The sequence below is a fragment of the Aulonocara stuartgranti genome (assembly GCF_965226115.1).
Source record: "Aulonocara stuartgranti genome assembly, chromosome: 16".
NCBI lineage: Eukaryota > Metazoa > Chordata > Actinopteri > Cichliformes > Cichlidae > Aulonocara > Aulonocara stuartgranti.
In genome coordinates this window covers 35,682,646-35,707,306 of record NC_138952.1, presented here as the reverse complement: position 1 = coordinate 35,707,306, position 24,661 = coordinate 35,682,646, and the positions used below count along the sequence as shown (strand labels likewise).

The window sequence follows — 24,661 nt, the reverse complement described above, 5'->3', positions numbered from 1 at the left end:
CTGGTGGGGGGTTTATGGGGGACAAAAAGGGATTGGGACGGGGGGTAGATCTGAGCCCAGCATTGACCCGCTCCATCATCTCTTCAGTGAATTTCAGGTGTGGGGAGGAGGGAGAAAGGGAGGGGGAGGAGGGTGATGGCCTGTCAGGGGTTTGGGGGACTGGGGAAGATCCTGGTCCTGGTCGTTGGTGTTGTTGAGAGAGTTGGAGGCAAATAGGGACCCCTCTTCTTGCCTCAGATGTCTCTCCTTTCTGAGGCTCTTCCCGGGTGGGGGCAGATGGAGCTCCTCCTCAAGGTTTCTGCTGGGCTTTGTCTGTTCTTGGAGTACTGTTTGTTCCTCTTTATGAGATAACTCCTCGTTTATCTCAGCCTTGGCACCAAGCACAGATGGATGACATATGGAATAAAACAAGTTGGAGGTGAACAGTTTCACCCCTGACTTGTTAAAATTAAATCCATTTGTTTTAAACAGATGCCTGCGTTGAGGATAAGGTAACTATAAAAATGTTGCTGTTTCTGTTAAGAACACTTTAGTCCTAATGATCTATAAGTGTCCAGAAGCTATCGCAGGTAAGCTCATACGCAAAAAAGAGAAAAAAATCAGCATAAAAATCAATAAAAGAAGCCAAGCATTTAAAGAGCAAAGAGAGGAAGCCCTTAAGCACCTTCTTCGCTGCCGCATATTCTTTTCTTCTTCGTTGTATCTCCGGGGCATAATCAAGTACAAGTACTTAAATAAATAAATCATTAAATAATTAATTAAAACTGTCAATAATTATTTAAATGTGTTATTAATTAAATATGTCAATAATTAATCAAATGTGTCAATAATTAATTAATTACATGTGTTGTAAATGTTTATGTAATTAAATATGGTGTATTTAATTGATTCATTATGGCAGTCCTGGTGTTCGTTACCTCGGGGATAAACTACATGTTTTATGGCAAATGTGAGATGAGCCTTTGTGGTGTTCTTGGTCAGCAGTGGTTTTATTCTTAGAACTCTCCCGTGGAGGTGATTTTTGCCCAGACCTTAAATAAGGCCAATTGAGTTATTCACAAAAATATGTTCCACATGTCTCTTTAGCCAGAAGAGTAAGTGTTCAAAGTCTTTTGTGAGTAATTCTGATTCTCTATGCAGATGTATTTGATTGTACAATCACTTTTGTGATACCATGCAGCTTTGTAAGAATTTGAGTACCTTTTTACCTTAATGTCTCGCACAGTGGCTCCTGGTAAATTACTTCAAAGCAAGGGCATACTGCTGCTACACAGGAAATGACCGCTCATAAATGAATAAAAAAACCATCTGTTACACTCACCTCTGACACTGAGAGTCACTGATTTCTGTAAAAGCATGTGTCCATCCTTGTTATCCAGGTAACTTCAGGCTCCACTCTGGGATTACTGTACGATGGAGGTGTTCACTTCTTACTGGGATAAATCGCCATGGTAACAGATGCTGTAGACCTAACCTGCTCTAGAGCTGGTTATGTTCCAGATTAGAGATCAGCGTGTAGTGACCAATCAACAGTGCCATCACTCATGGAGGATCCCTCAGAGCTTTCTATTATTTCTATTATCTCTACTTGAATATAGAGACCAACAGCTGTTACACTCACCTCTGACACTGAGAGTCACTGATTTCTGTAGCAGCATGTGTCACCATGGCCACTAAGTTGAAGGTCTTTCAGCTTCAGACTGAAGTCTTTAGTTCTCAGAGGATCTTCATTCATCTCTGTGGTCTCTGTGATCCTGGTCCTGTAAGAGATGCTGGTGTTCATTGTTCTGATACACATGGACCGTCATGTTTTGGTGTTTCCACTCCACTTTGACGTCCTGAGGAACATCATCTTCTTCATTAATTTTAAAGGGCAGCAGGACAGACTTCTCCCCCTGTGCCACCTCCACCATCTCCACTGGGTAATCTGAGAACAGAACAATAAGACAGATGTCAGTGAGTGTGATCCTCCATCATCTCCCCTGCTGTGTAACCAGTAGGTCTTAATCCTGTTTTCATGGTCACACTCAGGTCTCTGCTTCTCCGTATTTCTGTTCCTTTAACAAAACTGTTCTAACATCTCAGGTATACCTGGACTAAAACCTCAAACACTGCAAGCTCTGTAACTCAATCACTGAAGAAACATTCTGAGCTCTTCATATACCAACAGATCCTCATATCAGAGGCTTGTTCTCACCGTCCTCTGTCTGCTTCTCCTGATATTTATGAGAAAAATTTAAAAGTTTCAGTTTAAAAAGATGTTTTTTTTAGAGTTAACTTTGTAATAACCACCCAGAACATGTTCATTTGATATAAAGCCTATGTAAGCAGGTGGGTGGATGGAGGTGGTGTAAACAATCACTGAGTGTCTTTGAACTCTCTCACTTTCACTTTCACTGGCTGCTTGGTTCACTATAGAAACGACTGAGGTTTGAGTTCAAACTAGAGATGGCACGATACCACTTTTTTATGTCCGATACCGATATCATAAATTTGGATATCGGCCGATACCGATATGAATCCGATATAGTGTTTTTAATCAATAAAACTGTTTTTTTTTTTGCTTGTTTTTTTTTTTATATCTTGCTGCATTTTGTATAAGTACATACTCAAGTTCAAGCAAAAAACAAACAAACACTAAAGCTAAAGCCCTATTCTGGTATTTTAAAGAGTAAGCAACCTAACTAATAGGGTTGCAAGCTCCCAAAAAAAAGGGAACCACCCCTCACCCTCCACCTCATGATGCTTAATCGACGTAATCAACTTTATATTGATGCAGTGTGGAAAAAAAAAATGCACAGAAATAAATTATTTTTCAAGAATAATTAAATAGATTCAACATCTTTCTTCAACAGAACTGCAGACTGCACAGATGGTACCTTCCCAAAGGAAGAAGTACTATAGCTTACTAGGGTATATTAGACTCAACAGTTACTATATACAGTAATGGACTTCTATACGTTTTACATCAGATTAAAACTTTGGGTGTAAGATTCAGATAATTATTTATTAAAAGCTCGACATTTTAAATGAGAATAAGAAAGAAAAGTATGTCTTTGTGCCCCCTTTTCCCTGTTCATGCCCTATCGGCCCCCCTGGCTAAACTTTGCTAGATCCACCCCTGCACAGTTACAGCCGTCAGCTACGTAGAAAAAGATCCTGGTGTAGAAAGTAATATTAAATACATTCTAACAACAGCTGATCAAGCTTAAACGTGCTGCTGTTGTTCAGCCGCTGGTTTCCTCTTTCTGTTGCAAAGTGGGCCAAAAACAAACAAGAGAGACGGACTGGCAACAGAAAAGGCGATCAGCTGATCATTGATCAGTTTAACGATTAAAGTAGTAGCAGGAGAGGGAGGGAGGCAGTTGCTCCTTATATCGGTTGTTAAGTTTAAAGTTTACAAACATTCAGAGATGAACTTACACACTTGCTTTACTTCTCTCTTCTTCTTTGGCTCTCGGAGGAGGCGGACGCACTTTTCCTCCTCTCCCTTATCTTCCCTGCTTAGCCTCTTGTGTCCTTGTCTTGTGTTTTTTATTATTTTTCCCTGGAACACTCTCTCACAGTCTGTTCTCTAAAACCTAAAAGAGGAATTATGGATTGGATCAACTGGTCCCTAAATGCAACTGACACCCCTTTCTCAACAAGAAGTCTGGGCTTGGGTGAGCCTGAGTGCTGAAGATATCTACCTATTCGGAACCATGGTAACAGGGTTCTGGCTGATCGGAGCTGGCTTGGCCCTGACTTATCGAAGAATTAAGAAAGTGGAACCAGCTGTTCAAACCCCCACAAGGCTGCCCGCTGGGATTGGAACGATGGGAGAGGCGTGAGTTTCTCAAAATGGGCTCATTGAGTGCAGCATGGATAAGATCTTGGAGAGGCTACGGCTGCTGTGAATACTCAGAATAAGATCTCTGACTGCAGACTGGATACATCTCGGAAGGGCTCGCTCAGAATAAAGTCTCTGGGCGCAAATTGGATGACATCTCGGGGAGGCACACTGCCGTGAGTTCTCAGAAATTGACTCCTTGAGCACAAGAAATGACAACATCACAGAACGCAAGTATGGCGAAGCTCGCGGCTCTCCAACGGGAGATTGAGAGACCAGTGTTGGACTGTAGAACTGCTTTGAAATTCATATGAGCTGTTTGCACTAAAGTAAAAAGCACCATCACTTCATGCAGATACCCCTTCGGCGCCAGCTGCAAGGCCAGAGCTGAACAACAACACCCTGATAACAACTGTGTTGAGTCTCTTCCTTCCCATTCCATGCAAGGCCACCTGGGTTGGCTGGAAGACTGTTTACTTAGCCTGGCAGGGCGAAGGACACTGTCTCAGCTGAACTATGGACACGCACACACATACATATACTGATAAGCACTCACTGACGCATCACCCGCCCTACCCCGGATCCAACGCCACCTCCAACGCTTACCTCCCCTCTGATGTGGACATCGGGTCAGTTGGAGGTGCAATCAAAGATTGCAGCGGTCCCAGATCAGATGTACACACTGGGACTCTTTCCCATGTTGCTGTCTGTGTTTGTTGTGCTGTGGTGTGTTGATATCTGTGCATTCCTGTATTATCCTTCTGTGTTACACATTTCGATGTTTTTTTTCCTCGCTACCTAGCCTGACCTGTCTCCCCAATGTGATGTTTGTGTATTGTATGTACGGTCGGCAAGGTCTGTCATCTCGGTTGTGGGCAAAAGACCTGCAACTGACAAATAAAGGCTATCTCATCATCATCAACTTCCTCGGAGATGAAATGCCGGTTTGGTAGCGAGTCTCCAAATGCTCAACCAGACCGCCGACAGGTCTTGCACGCTACAGCTGCTCTATCACGTGATGCATACTGCTCCGTCGTGCTACGGTTATGAGCCGAGTTACGCCATGTCGCAAGTTTTGTGAGGTGCTTTTTTTGATTATTTAATGGATCGGATTACATTTTTTTTTATTTCTCTCCGATATCCGATCCAGTAATTTAGGTCAGTATCGGACTGATACGTAATATCGGATCGGTCCATCTCTAGTTCAGACACCAGCAATCACTGGTGAGATGTCTCACTGTTTGAGTGTCACCGACCAGTCACTCGCTAAAGAATGAAATCTCCCATTAATACTGCCCGCTGAGCAGAGGTGGGTAGTAATGAGTTACATTTACTCCGTTACATTTACTTGAGTAAGTTTTTGAAAAAAATGTACTGTTAAAGTACCTTTTTTCCACGATACTTTTTACTTTTACTTGAGTACATTTGTGAAGAAGAAACTGTACTTTTACTCCGCTACATTTGGCAATATTTGACTCGTTACTTTTTTTTTTTAATAATTAATTTCACACATTGGATAATACTACTAATAAATTATGGATCATGCCGCCACTGGAGCTACCAGCAACTCTTTCACCAATCAGACGTAGCCATGCAGTCACATGACCAGATATAAAATGGCGGGCCGAGTAGCCCAAGCCTTTGCTGGGAGAAAGAAAGGAGGGAAACGAAGAGCTTTGGATGGATTGTGGGAAGACAACCAGCATAATTTAAATCAGTTAAACATTAGTCACAGAGTGCCGTTACCAGCAATACCTCCATGGATACTTCCTGATGCTAAAGTAGACTTAACATTGTTGGACAAGAAGAATAAGGATGAGGCATTTATTTGAAACTCTCATACAGTTCAGGCTTACATTGTCCAATATTATAGTTATGTTCAAATATATACAGACGCCTCAAAGAACACAGCCGGTCAAACCGGTGTAGCAGTTGTGGTCCCAGTTTTCGGTGGAAATAGGTAAAAGGATTAGTGATGGACTTTCCGTATACACTGGGGAAATGCTCGCAATATTATTAGCTGTTCAGTGGGTAGAAGACATGAGGCCGTTACATGCAGTCATTTGTTCAGATTCAAGTTCATCATCGATCAGTCTACAGCACAGTCATTCAGAAGGTAGAGCAGATGTTTTAGCAGAAATTCAGCAGACACTTTTCCAAATACACCTGATGGGACTTGAGATTGACAGACCACGTGACTTTCGCGCATTGCTTTGTGGGTACCCGTGGCAACAAAATCAAAACACTGCATCAAGCGCTAGCATTTCCAGCACCAGTAATCATTAATTCTGTGGTTTTAATCCCTACTTACATTTTATTTGCCCAAAAACAGTTCTGTACAAAACGACGGAGAACACGGCAGCTCCGTACAAAGACAGACGTGACAAAAAGGCAAAAAAAAAGTAGGAGGAAAAACTCAAAGGAGTGAAAGTGTCAGACCCATACGAGCACACAGAGTGGAGTAAGGACGTTAGCGTGCTGCACAACTTTCATCACACACATATTTATTATTATATGGTCCTAAGTGTGAGTTCATACACTCACAAGATGTTTTGTAACTTCAGATCCTGCAACAAGCCCAGGTCCAGTTTACTTTGGTGATTTGGACTATTCCATCTCACAGCTGTTGTTAATTCTTTTTCCTTTATCTTCTGTACAGGCCAACGCATCTATTTGTTGTTAGGTTGTAGTGTTACACATTTTCAGATCTAATAGAAATAAAATGAGTGTTTTTCATTCAATTATTGTCTTTATTTATAACTGGCATCATTGTTTCATTCTATTATAGAATCTTACAAGAAAGAGGCAAAATTGTATTCCATCAGCTTTATTAGCTGCTTCGTGAAAAACAAATCAACAATGCAACAAAAAAAAGAAAAAGGTTGCAAAACAACATACTGGAAAACAGTTATTCATGACTTGATTGCTTCAGTACAACACTTGGGCACATATATGCAAACGTTTAGTGGCTGTTTTGGTCTCGCTCTCTCTCTTAACCGATCAAATCTCTCTGTGGTAGCAGCTTTGAACTCGGTATGACCCAGGCTGATAGAGGGGCCCAGTCTGGATCACATTCCAGCATTTTGTTTCTGGTTTTCCTACAAATCACAACAAACATTAGCCCGCAAAGCCACCGTGAACAAAGCAGCATAGCAACGAATTCAATTCAAATCAATATAAGACTTATTTGTAACCTACATCAACAATTATGTTATGATAAATTACGTAACAACTACAACAGAAGACGTACGTTTGTGGAAATGCTTGGAGCAGACTAACATGTGAGCTGGAGTGTTCTGGGACGTTATATTTGGTCTTCCAATGGCTGCAATCCGGGCCATCCGTCGGCTTGAGGCTGCCGTGAACACTCAGAATAAGACCTCTGAGTGGAAATCGGATCACATCATGGCGAAGCTCACGGCTCTCCAACGGGAGATTGAAAGACCAGTGTCAGACTGTAGAACTGCTTTGAAATTCATATGAGTTGTTCGCACTAAAGTAAAAAGCACCATCACTTCATGCGGATACCCCTTTGGCGCCAGCTGCGGTCGCAAGGCTGGAGCCGAACAACTACACCCTGATAACGACTGTGTTGAGTCTGTTCTTCCCGTTCCATGCAAGGCCACCTGGGTTGGCTGGAAGACTGTTTACTTAGCCTGGCAGGGCGAAGGACACTGTCTCAGCTGAACTATGGACACACACACACACACAGAGACATATATACACATGCAGATATACACTCATCCCCCCTCCAAACGCCTTCGACGTTTATTCCCCTCCGATGCTGACGGTGGATCAAGGAGACCAGCGCACAGGCTGCAGGCCTAGATGTACTGTCTAATTCGGCTGTCTCTCACCCTTTACCCTCCCCTGTTACTTGTCATGTGTTTCTTTCGTGTATTAAGAGTTTTTCATGTGCAGAGGTGTTTTTTTCTGTTCTCAAACTGATCTCCCTGTTGGAGCTCAGTCTGGGGGGAGTTATTTTTTTCTCCTAATCTTTCCTCATGTGGTGCATTTTACATTGTTATACCTCTCTGACCTGTCTTCCCCATGTGATGTTTGTGTCATGTATGTATGGTCGGAGGGTAAGATGGCGCCGCCATTGCGTGCAATAGGTCGGCAGCCTTATGAAATTTCCCACTCGTGGGACTAATAAAGGTATCTTATCTTATCTTATCTTCAGCATCGTCTTCATGCTGTGACTGCAGCCGTTCAACTCTGTTTGTCTTTAACCCAAATCATCACAACATGCAAATATAATCATCAAAATGATGTGACTGGAAGGATGCAGCAGTCTGTGCTCCACATTTCTCCTCCACACCTGCAGGTGGAGAACATGGATGCATGAATCTCTACAGAGTTCTTTGAATATTATCCGTCTCATCAGTTTTCAGTGAACAAAACTCCTCACAGAGCCAAAATAAGCAGTTTGTATCCAACATAACTCAGCTGGACTCTGATGCTCCGTATAACAGCCACACATGAGTCTGGATTCACTCAAAGCATTGAACAAACTTTATTGGAAATGAAGCTTTTGGACATTTGTTCTCTGATATTTGCTCTTCAGCTCGAGTCTCCATCAGTGGGAACATTTCCTGATTCAACTTTTCTTCTGTTCAAATCAAACTCCATGAGAATCAAAGTGTGAATCAGAGTCCTGATGATCAGATTCTATAGAAACATGGAGACTGTAGAGGATTTACACTCAATGTGTTCATTTGTTCCCTTCAAGAAAAATCAATCATTCATCCAATAAAATCAGTCGTTGATCAGTTTGATTGACAGGACAGATGATCAGAGGTGCAGAGTTTTTACCTCCATCATTAGGACAGGGACTGAAGAATGGGTGGAGTTTGTGAGTGAAGGAGCAGCCAGTAAAGGAGTAGATCAGAGCTGCAGCACCTACATCATAAAAGGAGACCAGACCCTCCTCATAATCCACAAACACCCCCACCTTCTCAGGACCAGGATGAAGACAGAGGGGGACTGGAGAGGAAGCACAAGCTATGTACTCATTTCCATTTCTCAGCCTCACAGTCCAGAAACCATCCTGAGGACTCGCTGTGATTATTCCCTTCCTGTTGATCGACTCTGTGGCCACTCCTAAATCCCACGCAGTCTTTCCTTTAACCTGAACCTCAAAGTAAAATCTGCCTGAAGAGAAACTCTGCTCTCCTAAAACACAAACACACTGAGAAAATCTCTCTGGGTTGTCTGGAAGATTCTTCCTCACATCACTATGATAAACTTGTTTTCCATCATCAGACAGGATGAGTTTAGGATGAGCTGTATCAGGATCCAGAGTCGCATCCACCTCATGCTGCTGCACCCTCTGCAGCTCAGCCTCTAACAGCTTCTTCTTCATGGGTTTCCAGACTGTCTCCTCCAGCTGAGCCACAGCTCTCCCCACAGTCCCCTCATATGATGGTGGACAGACTCTGACCTCTGTCCAGTCCTTGCTGGGTGGAGCAGCTTTCAGGGAGGAGAAGCTTTGGAGGAGGTGGAGGTGGTCTTCAGAGCGTGAGAGCTGCTCCACCTCAGAGCTTCTCTCCATCAGCTCAGAGATTTCCTGTTCCAGATCTTTGATGAGACCTTCAGCCTGTTTCTCTTTAGCTTCCTGTTTGTCTTCGATCTCCTTCATGAGCTCCTTCAGGCGTCTCTCAACAGACTCCATCAGAGCCGTGAGGACCTGAACACCTTCTGCTTTCTGTCTGTCTGCAGCATCTTTACTCATCTTCACCGACTCTGTGATCTCCTGAATCTTCAGTCGTCTCTTCTGGATCATCTGCTGAATCTCAGCCTCTGTCTTCTCCAGCTCTGCCTTCTTTCCTTCATATTCTTCTCTCAGAGGAACAAACTCGTGGTTCTTGTGGTCTAAAACAGAGCAGAGCACGCAGACACATGTCTGGTCGGTCTTACAGAACAGCTCCAGGAGTTTATCGTGCTTCGTGCACATCCTGCCTTCCAGGTTCTCCACAGCATCAACCAGCTGATGTCTTTTCAGACGTTTCACTGTCAGATGAGGCTCCAGGTGAGTCTGACAGTAGGAGGTCTGACACACCAGGCAGGACTTCAGGGCCTTCAGTCTGGTTCCAGTGCAGACGTCACAGGGAACTTCTCCTGGTTTGGCAGCTTGTTGCTCTGAGCTGCTGCTGCTGGCTTTCTGCTGAGCTTCACGTCTGAACTGAGCAACCATCTCAGAGATGAAGGTGTTGATCTTCAGCTGAGGTCGAGTGTAGAAAGTCTCTTTACACATGGGACACTGACAGCTCTGATTCATGTCCCAGTGCTGACTGATGCAGGTTTTGCAGAAGTTGTGTCCACATGGTGTAGTGACTGGATCAGTGAACACATCCAGACAGATGGAGCACAGAAACTGATCTTCAGATCGCAGATTGCTGGCAGCAGACATGTCTGCACTCTGAGGGAGAAAGAAAAGAAACATTTGATTCAAAATTCACTTTAAATTTCATTTTACAAAGAGAGAAACAAGCGTCAGTAGTCTGAGGAGCTTGGAGAGAAAAGCGTCTGGACTTCTTTAAGTTTCTTGAAGACGTTTCATCAGAGAAGCTTCTTCAGTTCTCAGAGTAACTGGTGGAGACCCAGCAACACACTCAGACACAAACTGGTTCATCCAAACACAAACCTAACATCGTAGTGTCTGCTGTACAGTGCAGCGTCCAGATGGACAGGATCAACGTTTGGGGATGAAGATAAATACAGTCGTTACAAAGATGTGAAATTGTTTCTCTGTTTTACAGAAGGTCCAAGATTCATCCAGATCATTTGTATACTTGAATAAATCAGTTTGTTGGATATTTTCCATCAATTACTGTGAAGTAAACTTCGACCTTGTTGGTGACTGAATACTTCTTATTGTACGTCCAGATCAACGAGCCATTAATATTAAACAGTGACTGTTCCAGTAGAGCTGACAGTGAGGAGGACGATGAATCACAAACCTCAGAAATGTGTTATTAACTGTTGATCCAGTATTTTAATGGCATTGATGAGAACATGTTTATTCAGAGGTGTCTGCTAGGGGTGCAACGATATTCGTATCGATATTGAACCGTTCGATACAGTGCTTTCGGTTCGGTACGCATATGTATCGAACAATACAACATTTGTAATTTATTTTATCAACTTTCCTTCTGACGATGCTGTCTGTGTTGAGCGCTCAGTGAATCTGCGTTCGACTACTCCGCCTAGGCTGCACTGTCGAGCGCAGATCCACTGAGCGCTCAACACAGACAGCATCGTCAGGAGGAAGAGCGCAGGGCAAGCTAGCGAGACAGAAGTTAAGCTCTCCTTTTAACATGGACCTCCCCCACCCTCATTCAGATCTGGCGTTTGGAATTATTTTGGTTTTCATGTGACGTATGACCCTGAAGGTAAGCGAGTCATGGACTAAAGTAAAACAGTATGTTGGATGTGCCACGCAATGCTTAATTACATGGGTGGGAACTAGTGTGTTAGCGCAGTTAGCTCGTTAACGTGTTGGCCGTCTAGCCCCATGCACGGGGCGATCGGCGGTAGCTCGTTAACGGAGATTTGCCGTGTTGTGGCGTTAAGGTCATTTCAACGAGATTAACCTGAAAGCACTAGTGGGAACACAACGAATATGACTGCACATTTACACCGAAATCATCCTAGTGCAAAGACAAAAACAACAAGCATGCTACTAACTTTAGCCGAGTCATTTAGACAGCTGTTAGCACATGATTCTCCTTATGCTGCTGAGAATATAGCTCAGAAGAAGTGGATAGTATAGCTTTTATTTTGGAAAGAGACATTTCTCTGTAATAAACTCTCTTTTCCAAAGATGAGTGATTCCTCAATCAGATACAGGGCTCGCAATATCGCTAGCCCGACGTCCTGGAGCTAGAGATTTTTTTTCAGTCGGGCTACTAAAATCTATCTCTTCCCTGCCCGTCGGGCTATTGTAGGAAAAATATATGTCAATGCTTTTGCATTCTTTCAGAAATGTAGCTCGGTAATTATGTCATTGGCATCGGTGAGCCACTATCAATATGTGACATATTGAAATCGTGTTTGAATTTGCGCTTGTTTTTTTGCTTTCACTTTGCAATCGTGCAACTGTGTATAGAGAGCGACAGCACTGATCTGTGAGTGATGATAATTTGTGCACCAATTCCTCTGACATCGTCTTATTAATCGTTAGCTTACTATGCAAACATGACAAGTGAAATCTCCCGCAGCTTAAACATGTGAGAGGTTGATCGCGCAGAGAATCGCTGAGCTTATGTGAGTGCGTGTGTAAAAGCATTTCAGTTCTGCTGAGCCAAATAAGACAGGTCAGGGTGAAGAAGTGACAGCCAAAGAAAAGCTTACCACAAAACGGAGAAGTTATGACAAATCAGACTATAAGGCAAAAAGAAAGTGCAGCTTTATGGTTTCATGGACAAAAGAATTTCTGTGGCTGCAATATGACGAGCTAAATAACCAGGGCTGCACATAAGTGGTCCGCAGGTGCGCATTCACTGTCAAAATAAAAAACACGCACAAGGGTTAGGGTTAAATTTAAAAACTGTACTTTTGAGTTAAAATATATATTTATAATTTTAATAAATGACAAATTAAAAAGGCATGAACATTTTTTTTGTACCGAAAAAATATCGAACCGTGACACCAAAGTATCGAACCGAACCGAACCGTGAATTTTGTGTATCGTTGCACCCCTAGTGTCTGTATATTTGGTCCATTTGTGCGTCAGTAACTGTCCTGTTTTCTCTCACAGATACTGGAACATCCTCACAAACTCAGGATGTGGAAGAAGATGAACTTTTCCAGTCACTCGCTGGGATACATCATTCATGTTATTCTGGATCCTCAGAAAACATTGATTTATTTTTGTGTTTCACATATTTGTTTGTCCAAATCAAAGATTGATGTTAGTAGAGAAGAAGCCACCATGATAAAGCCTGTGTGTGAAAATGAGATCAGTGGATTTGATCAAAATCACATTTAAGGAGGAATTCTGTCCTCCAGTTTGTTTAAATAAGCTTTGGGATTAAACAGCATCATCTATGTTTGTGTCTGATGACATGTTTGATCCAGGTCAGCTTGAATATCACAGCTGATGTGTGGAACTCTGACATGTTTAAAGCCTGATTATCAGGATGATTCAAACACATCTGTCTAAATAATGAGATTCATGTTTCCACACAAAGTTATAAAGTGCAGCATCGACTGTTTTCTGAATGATTGAGGATCATCTGTGACTCTTACAGGATACACTAAGTCAGATAATCTTTGTAAAATGTGTGAATGACTTTTTGAAGTACTGACCAAAATCTGCTGGTTTACAGTATCAAAGGCTTTATATCAATAAAGAATAAATAGGTGTTTTCACGTCTGTAATCCTTATGATCAATCAGATCCAGAATCAATCTAAGAGGAACAGGAAGTGATGAATAACCAGGAAGTGTGGAGTCAGTCTGAAGTCCAGAGCACAGCCTGAGTCCACAGTCCTGAGCAGAGCCACAGTGAGACTGAAGCAGCAGCTCGATGCTCCTACAGTGGATCTGTGGTTACATGAGCAGATTTCTATGGATCCAGTGTGACTGTGATGAGTCCTGATGAAGTGAACAGAGTGAAGATTTGTGTAGAAGCAGGAAGTGTGATCAGCTGCACTCACCACTGTTGCTGAGAGGAACCTGATGGACTCCAGTGAATCTTCTTTTAGAGACAAACAGGACTCGACTGCAGCTCTGCTGCTGCTCTCTCACACTTTCACTTCTGCAAAATGACGTTGGGCTTCTTGTTTTTCAGGTGTTGCTCCGCCTCTTCCTGCCTCTCCCTTTACAGGAATCAGCCGGTCTGTACTCAGTGACTGTGTGCAGCGGGTGGGAGGAGTGAGGAGTGGTGTGTGGGTTCACACAGTAATGACGGCCTCAGGTGATCAGGAGAAACTCACCTGGATTTCCTTTTTCCACAGCAGACTGAGAGCTTCAGGTGGACCCTGAAGGAGGTCTCAGACACAGGTGGTAAAAGTACACACAGTGTGTACTGAAGTAGAAGTACTACTGTTAAAAATACTCCAAGTACTAATTCAACTTCTTTACTGAAGTAAAAGTAAAAAGTAGTGGCTGTGAAATGAGAGTAAAAAGAGCTGATTGAAGAACATTTCTAACACGTGTTTATACAAAGCTAACTGACTAACTGCTGTGGTTTGGAGTAGAGATTCCTGAATTTACCAGGTGCACCTAAAGGCAGCACAATTTAAACCGTAAATAATGATGTAGGTGCGCAAATCCTTTTCAAGCATCACAGCATCAAATGAGCCGGCTTACGTTTGTTGCACTTCTACACCAAGTTTTACGCTCGCGTTTCTTCGTTGCTGATTTTTGTTCCACAAACCAAAAGAAAAAAGATTCAACCTTTAATATATTTTCATGTGTGTTTCAAGCACTATGACATATCACACACACACATGCTGAGTGTGTCACTGATAAAGCTGTGACACAGCAGCTCACTCAGTCCAGTCCAGGTAACAGACTCACCTGTTAGCAGCAGCTCTGCCCTCACAGAGCTCAGCTGCTTATTTCAGTCAGCAGGAAACATTAATATTATGGACTACAGCCGTCTGTCAGGGCCGTTCAAGGACACAACGTCACACACAGGTTTAAACTGTTAGACTCATGAATACCCACAACGTTCGATGCACATTTCTCTTTAACAGGAGCAAACGGCCTGATCAGATAATATAAGAACTCATAAAAGCTCATTTATGTAAATCTCTGCTTGGACCAGTGAAACAGTCTCACACTGATTAAACACCATCACTACTTCAGTAATGACAGAGGGGCGTAGGCGTGCTCGTGGGACAGCTTCCTCCAGCTGTGGAAACCAGATGTGGAAGCAGACTCCCTGATGTTGCAGTCCAACACCAGTGTGAGCAGAGAGGACTCAGCTGCTGGGCGGAGCTTATCTTCCTGTCCTGTTCAAATCCAGCATGAAACTCTTCTTATGTTCCCTCTTCAGTCTGATCCTGTCTAACAAACATCACTGTTCACCTCCTCCTCCCTCTGTGACTCCTTCATGTCCACTTTACTCCTCAGTAAGTCTCCACAGCTCCAAACCAGCTCTGCATTCAGAGTTAGTCCACGTTCTCACCTCCATCTTCAACCTTTCCTCAGCCAGAGTGTTGTGTCTGTGCTTCCACAGGCCCCGCTGGTTTACAAACTTGTTCCTGTTAACGGAAACAAGACGAACAGCTTTTACTTGCTAGCAAGGGAGGACCGCTCGGTGTGTCAGGAAAGCACTGAATCCACCCACAGACGACCTTTTACTGAACACAGTTACAGTACACACAAGCACCACCCATTGTAAACCCCTATGGTCAACAAACATAAGGCCCTATGTGTGTGTGTGTGTTTGGGGTGCGTTTGTGTGACCTCCTGCCCACAAAGGATGATAAAGCAGGAAGCTTACTAAGCAGCAAACAGAGCCCTCACATAGATGAGCCTATAACAAAACACTGCAGCCTCCCCACCAACAAACTGGCTGGAGAGGTGGTCAGAGACAAAGGAACGTCTTTGATCAGGCTGCTTGAACCAAGACTTACAAACTTAAGTAACACAATGACAACATTTAACAATTTGACTCCCACACAGAGCACTATCCCCACATGCTTCAAGACCACAACCATCATGCCCCTCCCCAAGAAAAGCCCAGCCACTAAACGCCTGCAGACCAGTCGCACTGACTCCCATCATTGCAAAGTGCTTTGAGAGAGTGGTGCTGGCCTACATCCAGAGCAACATCCCAGACACTCTGGACCCCCTGCAGTCTGCCTACCGGCCCAATAGGTCCACGTCAGACGCCATCGCTGCTGCCCCTCACTACTCCCTCTCCCACCTGGAAAACAAAGACCTCAGGGTGCTTTTTGTTGATTATAGCTCCGCCTTCAATACAGTCATCCCTCACAAACTCATTCCCAAGATCCTCAGCAGCTTCTACAGCTGCACTGTGGAGAGCACACTGACCAGCTGCATCACTGCATGGTACGGCAGCACTACTGCTATGGACCAAACGCCTGCAGAGAAGATGATCAGGACCCCGCTGCCCTCTGCGGAGCATCCACCATCGCAGAGTCCAGAGGAGAGCTGCCTCCATCCTCAAAGACCCCACATCCCCCCAACATGGCTGTTCACACTTCTACACTGTTAGACATTTTATTGTATTTTTACAGTAACTCACTGGCAACACTATTGCCAGTAAGTTACTATAATTACCAGTGTTGGGACTATTATCATCATTATCATCTCTGTTCTTACCTAGTTGGAAGTCCTCCATTCAAACTCAGAGAGCCGCTGGAGGAAGGTGGTGATCCGAGGGCTGATGCTTGTAACCTTCCTCTTTACGACACGACCTGTCTTGCGGCTTGTACCAAGTTTTGCAAAGCATTTTGTTCCCATGTCTGGATTGATCCTCACAAAGAACCTTTTAACGGAAAAAAGGCTGCTTTAATCTGCTTTAATTTCAAAATTAAAACATACATTACAGCAATCACCTATATGTTTCTGCAACTGTAGTCAAGCTATCACATATATTTCATTCTTAAATGGTGTAAAGTATTTACCTCTGTATCATCTCCAGTGTGATGGACGCTGACTCCTGATACTCAAGGTTGAAAACGTAGTATGACGCAAAGAAGACAGCAAGGGTGCTGGCAAAGTCATGCATCTGCTCAGGCTCATAAAATACCTTGCCCTCCAAACTGATCATCCAGCGGCTTGCAGACATGAAATTATTCCCTAAAAACAGACAAGAGTCCAATAAGACAATGTGCTCACCGTTACAAATAAGGTTTCCACAAGAATGCTGGATAGCAGGCCTCACACTGTACAAAAATAGAATCCACACAGTTTGCTGCTATTTCTCTTATTATTTATTATGTAATGAAAATTATGATCAATTACAGGAAAAAACTGCCTAATGTTTTGGCATTTTGGCCTGTGCTGAAATGTTAGGCTGGTTTTTCCTGTTGGTCATTGTGTATAATAAATAATAAGAGAAACAGCAGCAAACTGTGTGTATTCTGTTTTTATACAATATAAAACAGACAAACCCCTGTTAAGTTGTTGTGGGTACAAATACCACAATAATTACATAGATTTTTATTACAAGAGGATTGAAACTATTTACTTACCAAGCGCTATTACCCTTGGTGTGATGGGTAAGGTCATCTCTCTCTCAACAGACATCTTGGTGGAAAAAGCCTTTAAAACACAAAAGGAACTGATTTGAATGATGATACCCAAAATCATTGAAATATTTTTCCTTTGTTTATGCTGGCAGTATTGAGAGTGCATGTGTAAAATTTTAAATATAATTACGTCAGCCAAGATGAAGATTGAGTCCTCTTTTTCTTGGAAGTACTTCATCAGAAGAAGGATGGCTGCTGTGGCGATCTGGTTGTGGTTCAGCTTTGCACTGTCGCACTCACGTAGCAGATGTTCAGTCTCCTTGTTCCACTGAAGTCTCTGGCTTTGAAAGAAGTTCAAAATTCTCCTTCCTTTCGTAAGAAGGGCTTCACTGAGACGTGTCTCTACCTCAATATCTGTGAGTGTGTGGAAGTGAGTGCAGAGGCCTCTTTTAGTAAAAAGAAATGGCCAATGCTCTTGAACCTCACATAAGGTGGGGGCAGGCCAAAAAAACTGGGTTAGATTGTTTTAGCAGTCTTTAAATGTCCAAAAAAATGTTGTCTACCTTTATTCTCACTAAATATGTCTTTTTACCTGCTGTTTTGTCTTGTCTCTCAAAGAACTGAGGCTACATCACACTGTCAGCGCGGCCAGCAAGGGCAGGAGGACAGCAATGCAGCACACTGGGCGGGAAAAGACAGAGAGACAATTGTTAATTTAATGTTGCATTTATTTAACGCTTGAAAATATATTTACATAAGTAAATAACAGAAAAAAAACACACAACCCATCTTTTCCAGAATAATTCAACTAATTGCTCTTTTGACCAGCCTAACACAGACGTTACATGGTTTTCCTATGAAAAAGACCCTGGAAGACGTATTAAAGGAAAAAAACATGCTCCCCTTCCCACTTAAAAAAATAATAAATATTAAACTTAAGTTGGAGTTCCTCGCGCCACCAACCTAATGTTATATTAACTTTTTAATGTTGTGTACTGCAGCTCACACAAAATTAAATAAAGCAGGCTAACCTACATGAGCGAGCTCAAAACTGGATAAGAACTTACAACACACTGCTGGGGTTTGGAATAGAATTGAACAAATACTTAAAATATAATCTGATTATTTTTGGAGCAGCCTTCAGGATCTCACGTATCAACACGTTGTTTTTAGACTTGATGGATAGCATTAACAGCCTGCTAGCTGCAAATAATCGTGTGAATCATGTGTTTTCACAAAAGAAAACATATCACTGATACAGAAATAGTCTATATACAAGATTGCTGCAACAGGTGCAGCCTTACCTAATGTCCACCCAAATCATTTGATATTATGCTTGAAAGAAGAAAGACTTATGCAAATACCAAATTCCCTTGGAAGACCCTGCAAGGGTCCTCTTGTCCCTAGCAACTAATGACCTCTGAACTTCAGTGAACTCTGACCTTTACTGACTCTGTCCTCCTGTTGCAGGTGTGTGTGCTGCTGCTGTCTGCACCGACTGTTTCTGCAGGTGAGTTGATGGAGTGAAAACAATCAGTGAGACTCCAACAAGAACACAAATACACTTACTGTGTGTGTGTGTGTGTGTGTGTGTGTGTGTGTGTGTGTGTGTGTCTGTGTGTGTCTGTGTGTGTCTGTGTGTGTGTGTGTGTGTGTGTGTGTGTGTGTGTGTGTGTGTGTGTCCTCCAGTGTCTCTGTCTGTCAGTCCAAACCTTCAGCAGGTCTTCAGAGGATCTTCTTCAGTGTCTCTGAGTTGTGTTGATGATGGACAGACAGCTGATGGATGGACAGTGAAGAGGACCAGAGGAGGACTCACTGAGGACTGTGGAGCAGCTGCAGGCTTTGGGAGGGTTCATGGTTCCTCCTGTCTAATGGAAGTTACTTCTGTGAGAACTCATCTGGACAGCAGAGCGATGAAGTGTCCATCAGTGTTTCAGGTAGAGACAGGGAGATGTTCCAGCTGTGTCTCTGTGCAGATGTTTCCAGATGTTGGATACATGTCTGTCAGTGAGTTGAGAGTGTGAGATCAGTTCTAATATTTTGGCAGCATGTATTCAGACTGGTGGATGTTGTGAGATTTGACCTGCTTAGACTGTCGCTGTGACAGGAGGAGGGAGAGGCAGAGAGAGGAGCGGTGACACAGCTGCTGCTTATTTCTCCTTTAATGGACGTCATGTTGGAGCTGGAACAGCAGCAGAGCTCGTCATCAGAAGGGTCAAACAGGCTGATGAAGGTCTCTACTCTTGTGCTACTGAAGCATTTGGACCGTCTCCTCAGAGCTTTCTGAGGGTCAGAGGTCAGAACAGTGACATCACTTCCTGTTTACAGACATGATCTCCTGATAAAATGATTGAACCGTCTGCATCATCTCTCCTGCAGATCCTCCTCAGCACAGGAGCTCAGACTCCACTCCTCCTGTGAACTCTTCTGCTGACACTGCTTCATCACCTCCTCAGGGTCTCACCTCCTTTCTCACTGCACTCATAGCAGGCCTGGTTCCTGTGGTTCTTCTGGTTCTGCTCTTGGTTCTAGTTCGACTTCTTTTCCACTGCAAAAAGCAAAATGAAGCAAATGTTGTGTCTCTAAAATCACTGTTGTCTTTGTTGTTGGTACTGTGTTAACACACACCTGAATGCTGCAGACCACCAAAACTTCTGCTTCATTACAGGCGATTCAGTGTCACTCAGTGTGACTTAGTATGAGTTATTTCAGGTTCTGTGCTGAATGCAGCAGATTACAGACTTTAAACATCACAATCAGTTTGTGTTTCATCTCTTTGCAGTTTGGCATGACCTGTGTGTGTGTTCCAGATACACATCATGCTGCTCCACATGTTGTCCACTCAGATGAGAGGATTCACACTGCAGGTACAAATGAACCAAAACATTGATGGTCGTGTTTTTTCGTTAATTTAACCAAGACGTGCAGCACACCTGAGAGAAAAACAGCAGATAAAGGGAGAAGGTAGTGTAGGAGTGTTTAGCTGATTTTAGAGTTTAGAAATGTGTTAACATAATGTAGAACTATTGTAGAGACACTGACACTGCCCTCAATGTAATAAAGGCCTGATTGTGTCATGAACTTAGGAGTAGATTGTAGAAGACCCCTCCCCCAGTTGAACTGTGCAAGGTCTCAACATTTGACCTGGATACCTGTGGTCTGGAAGGGAGATGGGTTTTATGACCTCTAGGGAGTCACCTGCACCCACAGTGTTTTAACTGTCACGCACACTCACTCACCTGCACACACATACATACAGGTATGCGTACACAGCCACACACGAGCACTCACATAGACACAGACACAGAGTTTGCAGCACACCGTGGGGGGTTTATGATGGGGATGCCTCTATAAAGCTGGCTGTAACTAACAAAGGGGTGAAGATTTTGCAGAGGGGCACCGGCCTTCTAGAAGATGCATGCTTAAATGAGGATAAATGAAGATGAGTAAAGATGAATAAAGTTTTGTGAAAATGACTACTGAGTCCGGTGCCGTCTCTGGATGCTCGAGGAATAAAAAGAACCGGGGTAAAACTGATTTCGCAACAGTAGGAAACATAAAATGTAATGAGAGCTGAATACAGATTCACACCACACTTTACAGGTTCAAGAGGTACAAATACTTCTTCAAGACACTGTACATGAAACTTGCACATCTGGATGGGCATCCAGCAAAGCCAAGACCTGAAGGGGCTGGTATGGGAAAGTAGACTTTTAGCAAGAGGTGAATCTGAGACACAGTTTAACAGATTCAATAACACAGAAAGATGATGAAGAGTCAGTGTGCTGGGTGAAAGGAACTCTTCTGATGGAGCTAAAACAGTTTGTGTTCAGGGTGGGAAAGGCTCCAAAGGCTGGGAGGCTGAAATGGAAGGTGAGCTCCACTCTGGTGTCTGAGTCAAGGACTTCCTGGCTGACTGGTGTGGAGGAACCAGTCTGCTCTGATTGTCATCAATCACTGGAGGACATTTCACAAACATGTGGCACAGATGGCTGCTCTGAGCAGGTAGAGGAGATGAAAGGACTCCTCTTTCAGAGTTCATCAGTCTGCTTCTGAATCTCAGCATCAAGTCCTCCACCACGACCCGAAAGACTTTTTGTTCATTATGGAACGAATGTTAACTAGGGTGAACTGAATCAGTGATGGCTGATCTGCACACTCGCTAACACCAACAAAAGGATGCATTATTTCTTCTTCAGCCACCTTTCTCACTCACTATGTGTTAACAGACCTCTCTGCATTGAATCATATCTGTTATTAACCTCTGTCTCTCTTCCACAGCATGTCTTCATCCTGTTTTCCTTCTCTCACCCCAACCAATCACAGCAGATGGCCCCGCCCCTCCCTGAGCCTGGTTCTGCTGGAGGTTTCTTCCTGTTAAAAGGGAGTTTTTCCTTCCCACTGTCGCCAAAGTGCTTGCTCATAGGGGGTCATATGATTGTTGGGTTTTCTCTGTATCTACTGTACAATAAAAAGCGCCTTGAGGCGACTTTTGTTGTGATTTGGCGCTATATAAATAAAATTGAATTGAATTGAATTGAATTACATATAGAAGATAATAATATCAAGGACACACGATTGTTAACAAAACCACCAGATTATAAAAACAAGACAATTTAAATGAATATTTCTCATATTATTCATCACTAATAATTGAACCTTTTATGTACAGGTGATTTATGCAAGAGGCACAAGTTTGTTTACAAAAATCTGCTTTTTAAAATTTTAAATAAATGTGTTTCTATTAAAAGTGAAAGCAGATGTGATGTAAGAATTTTAAGACAGCTTTGATTATGGGGCAGATTACTGCCATCATACCATCGAGACTCGTCATGACCTGAACATCAGCTCCTCCCTGTGCAGCTGGATCCTGGACTTCCTGACAGACAGACCTCAGGTGGGTCGGCTCGGCAGCATCACCTCATCCAAACTCAGCACCGGTGCCCCCCAGTGATGTGTGCTCAGCCCCCTGCTGTAGACCCTGTTCACTCACGATTGTACAGCAACACACAGCTCCAACACTATCATCAAATTTGTGTGATCACAAAACCAGCAAGACAGCAGCACTTCTTCCGGAGGCACCTCAGAAGATTCGGCACGAACTCCAGAATGCTTACAAACTTCTACCGATGCATTATTGTAAGTTTCTGACCGGCTGCATCACCACCTGGTACAGCAGAGGGCGGTGAGATCAGCACAGCACATCACCAGGACTGAACTGCCAGCCATGCAGAATCTCTATAGACACAGGGATAGTTTCTACCTACAAGCCACAAGGCTTTTGAACTGCACACAGCATTAAAAACTCACTACAAGTACTAGACTCCACACCGTCATTTTAACCACTTTAAATCCTCACTGCACAAGTTTTTGCAAAAACCGTAAATAACAATGATTGTCCTAAAGTGTCTTAATATTTAATACTTTAGTATTTTATTACTTTTTCATTTTATATTTATTATTTCTTCTTAAATATAACTGCACACTTTCTATATATCCATGTAAAGCTGAGGAGCACAAGCCAAAGAATTTCATGATGGGCAAATGTGGCTACACTGTTTATCTGTAGATTACAATAAAACTTGAAACTTGAATGTTTGAACAGAAATCCTAAAAAGCAAGACCCTAAACTCTTTCATGACTGTATCCTCCCTCCGTCCTCTGCACACGTGCAAACCCCATCAGCCTCTCTGACTGAAACACGAGAAAATAGATCTCATCCTGTTCACAAAAGTCAAACATGGGGTGTTCAGTCAGGCTGGCTTACCACACTGAACCACAGGGGGGCGATAGAGGCCAACACGTCAGCAGGAAGTCAAAAGGACATGCTGAGTCACTGAGCTGAGAAGGGTCAGGTGTGTGCAACAGGGGCAGCAGCCAGGCGCTCTTGGCCGAGCTCTCCAGAAAGGAGCAGGTCCACACAGGTGAGTGGAGCTAACTGATATCACAGTTACTTTGAATAAACTTTATGTAGACTCAGAGAGACACAGGAAGCTTCTGTATAAAATCAAAGAGTGTTTTAGTAAACTGGCTCTACTCCACAGGTGGGCAGTAACGTACAAAGTACAAATACTGTACTTCAATAGAGTTTACTACTGTCTGTACTGAGTATTCTAACTTTTTACTGTTATTCCCTAAAAATATCTGTACTTTCTACTCTTTACAGTTTCCAGACAGGTAGCTTAGATTAACTGGGCACTCGGGGTAACTGAGATCTGAGATCTGGGCAGATTTGATTTCCAGGGAAATGTCGATGTTTAATCTTTAAATCTCTGTGCGTGTCGTTTTTAACACTTAATTTTAGACTGAGAAAGTTCACGTGACCTTATCAGGTGACTCTACAGCACTGAAGCACGAGACAGGTGTCTGTGCTGATCCGTGTTCGTTATTTCGGTAGGTTGTTGCTCTTCGTCACACACACCTCTCTGTGAGGGTGGTCAGCACAACTACACACACACAGTCCAGCCACACTAACCTGTGACGCACCTGGGTTCATTCAACACTTCCTGTTTCATGCTTGTACTGGACACAGTTCTAACAGCTCCCGCTTCAGTTCTTGCAATCAGCCAGTCGCACTCCGTCATCACAGTGACGTCAGCACTGGAGGAGTGAGAACAGGCAGGTAAACGTTTCAGTGGGTCAGACAGAAATCTGAATCTGTGGGAAATCTCACAGTTATACACTGATAAAATACATGTCTCATACAAAATCCCTCAGATAGTAGAAGTAGCAGAGAATCTCAGTAAACATTATGTAGAGACGCTTCTTTATTATTATTATTATGAAGTGTGCAGCATACAGAATAGAGCCGGATAGGTTTGATTAGGAACCTTACAGACAAGACAGAGCTGGTAAGAAAATAATACAAGCGTGATGTGACTTTGTGTACTGAGTGTGTGTAGTGAGAGAGTGAGTGTGGGCGTATGCGTGGACTGAGTATGTGCAGTGTATTCTATGGATAATTTATAGTGTATGAGCTACAAGTTCAAACTTGTAGTTTTAATACCGTTATTATTACACAGCTGGTTCCTGTATTCAGTATTTGTAAGAATGGAGTTGCTTAGAGATGCTTTACTCTAGATTTTCTTTAGCTGGTGAGATTCAGCAGTTTTTGGTTTGGGAGAGTTAGGTTTATCTGGGTTTTCCTTAGTTTGGATAATATTATCAATTTTAAGTTTTTAAGTACTGAAGAAACTTTGTCAGTGCCAAAGATCAGGGATAAGTTATGAAGACTGAAAAAAAGTTTAATTTTGGATGACATGGTTAGGATGTGTTATTCCTTTGGTTTTCCAGGAGGAGAAATGTAATGTTTTTTTATTGATTATAAGTAAGGTATAAGGTAGGGCTGCAGGATTTTGCATAAAATGAGAATCACGATTTTTTTCCTTAGAATTGAGATCATGATTCTCTCACGATTTTCTTTTCCAGTATAAATATTTATTGCACTTATTAACTGCACATCAACTTCGTAACAGGTGAGACTGAACATAAAAACAATAAATAAACATAAAAACAACAAAATGTTGTACTGCTTGAAATTCCGTCTCCACCGTTGCTCGACGCTGCGTGTACAGAGCAGGTAGTGCAACAATAGAAAAATAGTTGCGGGACGGCACTGTGTAGCGTTTGTCTAGGGTGTTGATCATTTTCCTAAATCC

At 42.9% G+C, this 24,661-nt stretch overlaps 3 protein-coding genes and 1 long non-coding RNA gene across 6 annotated transcripts in view; 2 read left to right on the top strand and 2 right to left on the bottom strand.

The window, feature by feature from the left end:
- LOC309690718 overlaps positions 1 to 13,197 on the top strand; it is a 62,801-nt gene extending 49,604 nt beyond the window's left edge. Inside the window, exons 2-3 of the long non-coding RNA XR_014271803.1 lie at positions 10,861 to 11,223; positions 12,591 to 13,197. This is a non-coding gene — a long non-coding RNA (uncharacterized lncRNA). The remainder of the gene's footprint in view (positions 1 to 10,860; positions 11,224 to 12,590) is intronic.
- Positions 8,322 to 24,661, bottom strand: part of LOC309690692 (E3 ubiquitin-protein ligase TRIM21-like) — a 211,147-nt gene continuing 194,807 nt past the window's right edge. For 2 of the 3 annotated variants that reach the window (XM_082507958.1, XM_082507957.1), the window contains exon 2: positions 8,322 to 10,250. In XM_082507958.1, coding sequence (XP_082364084.1) covers positions 8,571 to 10,241 — 1,671 coding nt within the window. In that variant the 5' untranslated portion in view covers positions 10,242 to 10,250 and the 3' untranslated portion in view covers positions 8,322 to 8,570. Of the gene's footprint in view, positions 10,251 to 13,490; positions 13,862 to 24,661 lie in introns of all 3 variants that reach the window. The other variant, XM_082507956.1, reaches the window with a different exon arrangement.
- On the bottom strand, positions 16,132 to 17,608 carry LOC309691222 (uncharacterized protein; the record flags this gene model as incomplete). The annotated part of the gene is made up of 5 exons (XM_082508815.1): positions 17,596 to 17,608; positions 17,194 to 17,344; positions 17,007 to 17,076; positions 16,437 to 16,611; positions 16,132 to 16,297 (listed from the first exon to the last, which is right to left on the bottom strand). The coding sequence occupies exons 2-5, from the start codon at positions 17,239 to 17,241 to the stop codon at positions 16,132 to 16,134; spliced, it is 459 nt and encodes a 152-aa protein (XP_082364941.1). The 5' UTR covers positions 17,242 to 17,344; positions 17,596 to 17,608.
- The window catches only part of LOC309690688 (NACHT, LRR and PYD domains-containing protein 12-like), a 23,021-nt gene continuing 21,204 nt past the window's right edge, over positions 22,845 to 24,661 (top strand). The window contains exon 1 of the mRNA XM_082507950.1: positions 22,845 to 22,927. The gene's annotated coding sequence lies outside the window, so the exon portion shown is untranslated. The remainder of the gene's footprint in view (positions 22,928 to 24,661) is intronic.